The 7,284-nt window shown below is 41.1% G+C and overlaps 1 gene segment (V, D, J or C); it reads left to right on the forward strand.

Annotated features, from left to right (window-relative positions):
* The first annotated feature begins 1,049 nt into the window (after positions 1-1,049).
* Positions 1,050-2,009, forward strand: LOC128579372 (immunoglobulin lambda variable 6-57-like). The segment is given in 2 exon segments: positions 1,050-1,117; positions 1,236-2,009. Coding segments are annotated over 2 exon segments (369 nt in total).
* Positions 2,010-7,284: the final 5,275 nt, after the last annotated feature.

Below are 7,284 nucleotides of genomic sequence, written 5' to 3' on the forward strand. Positions count from 1 at the left end.
GAACGAGTGATCCCATCACAGTCCCTGGGCAAGGGACTTGGAGAAAAACTTCTCTGAAGAAGACAGGTGCACAGCCTACAGACATATGAAAAAATGTTCATCATCCTTAATCATTAGAGAAATGCAAATCAAAACTACTTTGAGATATCTAACTCCAGTAACATTAGCCCATATCATAAAATCCCAAGACCAGAGATATTGGCCTGGATGTGGAGAAAAGGGAACACTTCTACACTGCTGGTGGGAATGCAAATTAATACATTCCCTTTGGAAAGATGTTTGGAGAACACTTAGAGATCTAAAAATAGATCTGCCATTCAATCCTATAATTAATTTACTAGCTATCTATATACCCAGAAGACCAAAAATCACATCATAACAAAGATATTTGTACCAGAATGTTTATTGCAGCCCAATTCATAATTGCTAAATCATGGAAAAAGCCTAAGTGCCCATCAATCCACGAATGGATTAATAAATTATGGTATATGTACACCATGAAATATTATGCACCCTTAAAGAAACATGGAGACTTTACCTCTTTCATGTTTACATGGATGGAGCTAGAACATATTCCTCTTAGTAAATTATCTCAATGGAAGAAAAAGTATCCAATGTACTCAGCCCTACTATGAAACTAATTTATGGCTTTCATATGAAAGCTATAACCCAGTTATAACCTAAGAATAGGGGGAAGGGGGAGAGGGAGGGGAGGGACAGGGGAGGATGGGTGGAGGGAGGGTGATTGGTGGGATTACACCTTACAAGGTGCATCTTACAAGGATACATGTGAAACTTAGTAAATGTAGAATACAAATGTCTTAACACAATAACTAAGAAAATGCCAGGAAGGCTATGTTAACCAGTGTGATGAAAATGTGTCAAAAGGTGTATAAAACCAGTATATGGTGCCTCGTGATTTCATTAATGTACACAGCTAAGATTTAATAAAAAATAAATAAATCTATCAAATGACTAACTCTAAAAAAAAAAAAAAAAAAGAAAGAAAGAATTGGTGGACTCAGTTCTGCGAGGCTCCAGAAGCAACGCCTAGGACAGGTTGTCTCCACCATGGCCTGGGCTCTAATCCTCTTCACTCTGTTTGCTCATTACACAGGTGGCTCCCTGCAGGGAATGCAGGGAGGGGGGCCATCTGGGATGACAGCCTCACCCTCCTCCTTGGAAACAATGTGGGGACAGCCCTCACTGATCTGTGTGCTGCTCTTTCTTCGCAGGGTCTTGGACCCACGTTGTGTTCACTCAGCCTCAGTCTGTGTCAGGGTCTCCAGGGCAGAAGTTCACCATCTCCTGCACCCGCAGCAGCGGCAACATTGGGGACAATTATGTGAACTGGTACCAGCAGCTCCTGGGCGGTGCCCTCACCACTGTGATCTATAGAGATAACCAAAGACCCTCTGGGGTTCCAGCTCGGTTCTCAGGCTCCATCCACAGCTCCTCCAACTCTGCCTCCCTGACCATCTCTGATCTGCAGACTGAGGACGAGGCCAACTATTACTGTCTGTCTAGTTATGATAACTGTTATCACACAGTGCTCTAGACTCATGAGGAAGTGAGACAAAAACTCCCCAGAGCTGCCACACCCTGGGTCTGCCCTCAGCCTGTACCCACCACGATGTGCTGCACTTCCGTGTCTCCTGCTTTAAGGATAGAGCTGCGATTTTCTGCTCAAGCGTCCTTCCCATCCCCCCAACACAAATTTCCATGTCTTGAGAAATTATCTTCTAATTTCTTTGATATCATTTCATGGAAGGGATGTGGTTTAAAATAGGGTTTTTGAGCCTTGGCACTGTTACCAGTGTGGACTGTGTTATTCCTTGTGGTTAGGGCTATTTTGTGCATTCTGAGATGTTGAGAAGCATCCTGGTCCTCACGTATCAGATGTCAGTAGCAACCTAATGCCCAAGTAGTGACAAACAAACAAACAAACAAAATCTCCATTTGTTTTTAAGCATTCAATGGGCATAATGTTTTTCATGTTTGAGAGCTAATGGGTTAAAAGCGCATATTCTTAGCTATTGGGAAGCCTTGGTTTGAATCCTCTGTATGCCATTCAGCTGTATGTGAGGCTAGACGTATCCTCTCTCTGTGCTTTTGCTTCTGCATGTGTTAAATGAAACAATTACGCATAAATCAAATGATCATTTTGGTGGGGGAATAATATTCCAAGCACCCGTGAGATCAGAAAACCTGATAGTCACACAGAACGTCCTCACAACCAGCATGGAGTGAATTACTTTTAACCAGACTAGGTGTGTAATTAACATTTCTAAACTTTTCACAAGCACATGAAAATCTAATACAGGTGTCACTCAACTTATGATGGGATTGTGCTCCAATAAACACATTGGAAGTTAAAATTACCCTAAATCTAAATTTTCTTTCCTATTATTCTCACAAAAGTCAAAAAATCATAAGTTGAACCATACTGAGCTGGAGAATAAATCCACTGTCATTTATTCTCCCAGGAAGTATGGTTTCAAGCATGATTTACAAATATGAAGAAACATATGACAAGGTCCTACCCTCTCAGAATTTACATTTCAAGATGGGAATGAGACAACAGGCACAAGCAGCCACGTTACTGAGTGATAACAAATGTCCTTTTATTTTGCCAGAGCATCTGTGCTCAGATTTTGGCTCTGCCTGTTTATATGCCCTGTACCTCCACTGTACAGTATGGACACTACTAACAGCATGTGGATATTCATATTTAAATTTAAGTTAATTAAAACTAAATAAAAATTTAAAAGCCTGTCTTCCAGTTACACTAGTTAAATTTCAACTGCCCAATGCCCATCTCTGCCTAGTGGTCATCATATTTGACAAGTTGGTAGAGAACATTTCCATCACAGTAGATTATTCTAATGGATAGTTCTGATGTAGACAAATGACTTAGTAGTTTATTACCTCTGTTCCCTTACCTGTAAAATGAGATGTTTAAAACCTTAATAAAATTCCAACCGTTTCCACAATTTCCAACACTCTGTCTGTGGGGAATATATTGAACATTTCAATCCTACTGAAATGAGGCCTGGTTCTATATAACTAGCTTTCTCCAGTGAAATGAACAGAGTGAGATGTGTTATTTCTTAGCAGCAGATGTAAAACTAATGTGTTCAGTGCACCCCATAGAATTTTTTCTGCCAGCCTGCATCCTGGATGAAAATCAAATGGACTACAAGCACAGCCAATTAGGGTTAGAAATGGTATATACATGAGAAATAAGCTTTTACTTTTGTATGGCACTGAGTTATAATAAAATATTACTGTAACCTACCCTGTCCTATCCTATTCTGAGTACTATAGGAATTAAAACTGAAAGTATGTGTGGGAGACGGGGATCCACAGTCACAATAATAATGAACTATTAATGAAATATATAAAATTGGTTTTGGTGCCAAACAGGAGACATTGAAAAAATTGTTTAAGGAGGTTGCAGGGATGGTTTTCCATTTTATTCATTGACAAATATTTCATTAAGGTGTTACCTGTGAAACATGGAAGAGAATATAATTCTAGTGAACTGATGGCTGTAGCTTAAGAGGTTGAAAAGCTGATTACAAGTATGGGTTAATTCCCATAGGTGGCATTTTGAGGCATACTATTCTTGAGAGAACCTTAGAGAGAATTGTGGGTCCCCACCTCCAGTCAGAGGAAGAAGGCATGAAAGACAGTCAAGAAAAGGAGAATGGCAGACTTGAGAAGGCAATTATTCTCAACCCCAAACATGTAAAGCCAAATCTGAAAATGTTTGAGTTAAACAATGGCAGGTGGGTATTTCTGACTTCACCAGAGAAGAACGTGTACATCCAAATCTCCTTTCTTAGCACCTGGTTCACATCTTCACTTTCATTCTTCTGATTTCTAGCTTGGAAATCCACTACAGGTTGCCTCCTAAGGCAACCTGGATGATTTTTCAAAATCATCCTCTCATTTTGATTTCCCCCATTGGTTCCTTTCTTTGAACTCTCATTATTGTCACATCCTGGCAGGGTCACCCCTCTCCTCGTCACTCCTCACCTGCAATGTCCCCTCACAGCTGCCCTCCTGGGAGCTGCTGTGACCTTTTCTGCTCTGAGACGTGTTACCTCTTTTTCTTCTTAAAAGGCCTAAAATTTCTATTTCTTTCCTGGGAGCTCTACTCCCAAATTTTCCCAAGAACAAAATTAAAGGTTGTCCACTCTGAGTAGGTTCCCCAAATTTCCCCGAGTAGTGGGTGACAGTGTTAAAGACACCTTACTGTGTTACAGGATTTTTAAATATTCAATGTACTATTTATTTCTCAGACCCTAAGGTATTTTCTTTGAAATCACAAACTCCAGAAAAATTACAGAGTTTAGGAAAACTGATCTGAGCCAAGTATTTGGCACACAGACCTCTCAGTCAGGATGTGTGGAATCCCAGTGAAAAGCCAGAACAGCACAGACTCGGGACTAAGAGGAGAGTGACGTTTTACATGTGGTCACCAGGGGGCACCTTAGGATAATTTCTGGGCCCTAGAAAGGGGAACACAGTGCTCACTGATGTGGAGTTAGCAGCCGTGTCCTCTCTGTATGTGGTCCCAGCACCTGCTTCTTTGCAGGCTCTGCAGATCAGGCAATTAACTGTCCACAACCCGCCCAGGCCATGTACTGTGGGAACAACACATTTGCATAAACAAGGCCTCCTGTGTGAGACCTTTGAGAATGGATAAGACAGCCTGGGACAGGCAAAACCACTGTGATTTATGGCCTGAGCAAAGCTTTCCACACAGCTGTAGGACACAATTCCTCTTCTCCTCCTACTCTTAATTTACTGCACAAGTTACTACAGGCTTCAAAGTCTAGGATCAGCTCCCCTAGCAGACCACCCCCCGGTTCAGAACCCTAGCAGGCTAGCCCTAGTCCCTGCCCTAGCACCCACAAGTGTCTGTGTTTGCAGATTCCCTCTTCCAGCCTGTGCTGACTTAGCCGCCCTCCCTCTATGCATCCCTGGGAGCATCACCCAGACTCACTTGCACTCTGGGCAGTGGCTTCCATGCAAGTGATTTCTAGGTACGTTTATACCAGCAGAAGACAGGGAGCCCTCCTGGCATCTCCTGAGCTACTACTCAGACTCAGATAAGCACCACGGCTCTGGGGTCCCCAACTTCTTCTCTGGATTCAAAGATACCTTGATCATGGCAGGGATTCTGCGCATTTATGGGCTGCAGCCTGAGGATGGGCTGAGTATCACTGTCAGTCCAGGAACAGTGATGATTCCCATAGTAGCACAGACACATGGAGAAGGGGACAAACACTCCACAGGCGCTGGTCTGTGTCTTTGCTGAAACTGAAAGGCACCTACATTGCTCTCATAAAAACAAAACTCTCCACTCGGAAATTTTCTCCCACTTTTCCATTAAATAAGTATAAAGAATAAAATCAGCACATTGTTCCCCATAAATGCATTAATGTAGACATGATCTATGTCTATATGACTTAATAAAAAACGGACATTTTTACTCAAACCAACACAAACACAGAAGTGAAAAGATTGGAGAGGAATTTCTTCTGCTTACCTATGTGGACCTGAAGTTTAGCATCAACCAGAGGTCAGGGAAGGGATCATGTCCAGTCAGCATGGGAGCTGACCTGTCGTCCTTCCCCAGGGACCCTCTTCATGGGAAGGAAGGAGAAGACTCATCAGTCCCCAGAGACTCCTGGTTCTCCTGCTTAGAGTTCACTGCCGGGTGCCTCCTACACATATTTCAGATCTGTCCTCACATTAAAAGCAGTGACAGCACCAAGTCTTGTCCACAGAATTCTGGAAGTTGTATCACCAAGAATTGAAATTCATTTGTGAAGATGGAAACAAAAATGACAAGAAGTTGTGGCTTTGGAGATTGAAAAATAAATATTTTGATGTTCATTAGTCACCAATGGCAAGTATAGTCCAGGGCATACAAGGAACTTATTTCTTGCTTTTGATGCCCTGTCTGGATGGAAGTTGTACAGGTGTTTTTAAGCTTAATAGGACGCTAAAATCCAAATCATTGTAAATCATGAATTATATACTCCCTCGTATTATCAAAACTAGAGAATACCTATTATTTAAGAAAATTCAAGATTAAAAAGTAGCATGTAAAGGGGATAAATACAGTTTACCTCTGTGGTAAAATCAACTATATCTTCAAAGAAATCATTGTGGATGTGTTTGATGACAACAGCACAGTGCTGACCTTCCATTCAGCGAAGCAAGAAGTGGTAGGATGCCATTCTTGAAATGGTAGGATGCCATTCCCATGAAATTTTGGATATAAAAAAAGGATAAGGATACTATAGCCCAGAAATGGAGATTCTAAAAGATAGGTATCTATCACACTTGCTTACTGTTAGTTATCATAACATGCTTTGAATGAACAACACATGTTTTTGCTAAAACAGGAACCATACTCATTTGCAATTATCAAGCATTATCTTATCCTCCCAATCATGTACCTTGTCTAATATGTATTATCTGCTTTTATGGCATTGCCCTTTTCTCAGTGAAAGTAAACATAATTGGAAACCTCTGAATATTTACTTATTCTTCTTTGTTAGTCACACTACACATCTAGTTGATAACTGGAGCTGGAGAAGAAAATCTTAAACATTGCTCAGATTGGTCCCTTCTTGTTTCTCTCTTTTTTCTTTCTCTCTATAGCTACCAGGCCATAGCTGATCTACACTGTCCTCCTTGAGTGACAGCTGGCCTAAGTTCATCCTTTATTCTGTGAAATTTGTCTGAAACAGACGAATAAAAAGTCTAAATTTTTCTCTTCTATTTTTCTCTTTCCTTTTCTTCTCCCTTCCCTTCCTTTCCTCTCCCTTCATTTCCTTCCCTTACCATCCCTTCCTTTCTTTTCTCTCTCTCTTTTTTTTTCTTTCTTTACTGAAAACATCAGTATATTCTCAAATCCATAGAGGATACAGTGGACGGTCTTCACTGAAGCAACCAACACTCACCATTATGTCCACAACAGCTCTGTCTCAGGGGCTCCCCTGCAGCTCCCCCATCCACTGCTCCATTTTTCACTACATATAGTGTATTCTATTAGACACATGGGTACACATCTCCCTGAGTATCTCGGTTTGTGGTAAGTCACACAGTAACAATGGAAACAGATACATATTTGTTGCTTGGAAGAAAGATGCTTTTATACCAAACATCTACAAATGTGGAAATAATTTTGGAATTAGATAAAAGATAGAGCCTGGAGGAATTTTGAAGAGCATGTTAGCAAAGGACTAGATTGCTTCCAAC

Source organism: Nycticebus coucang, unplaced genomic scaffold (assembly GCF_027406575.1).
Source record: "Nycticebus coucang isolate mNycCou1 unplaced genomic scaffold, mNycCou1.pri scaffold_49, whole genome shotgun sequence".
Lineage (NCBI taxonomy): Eukaryota > Metazoa > Chordata > Mammalia > Primates > Lorisidae > Nycticebus > Nycticebus coucang.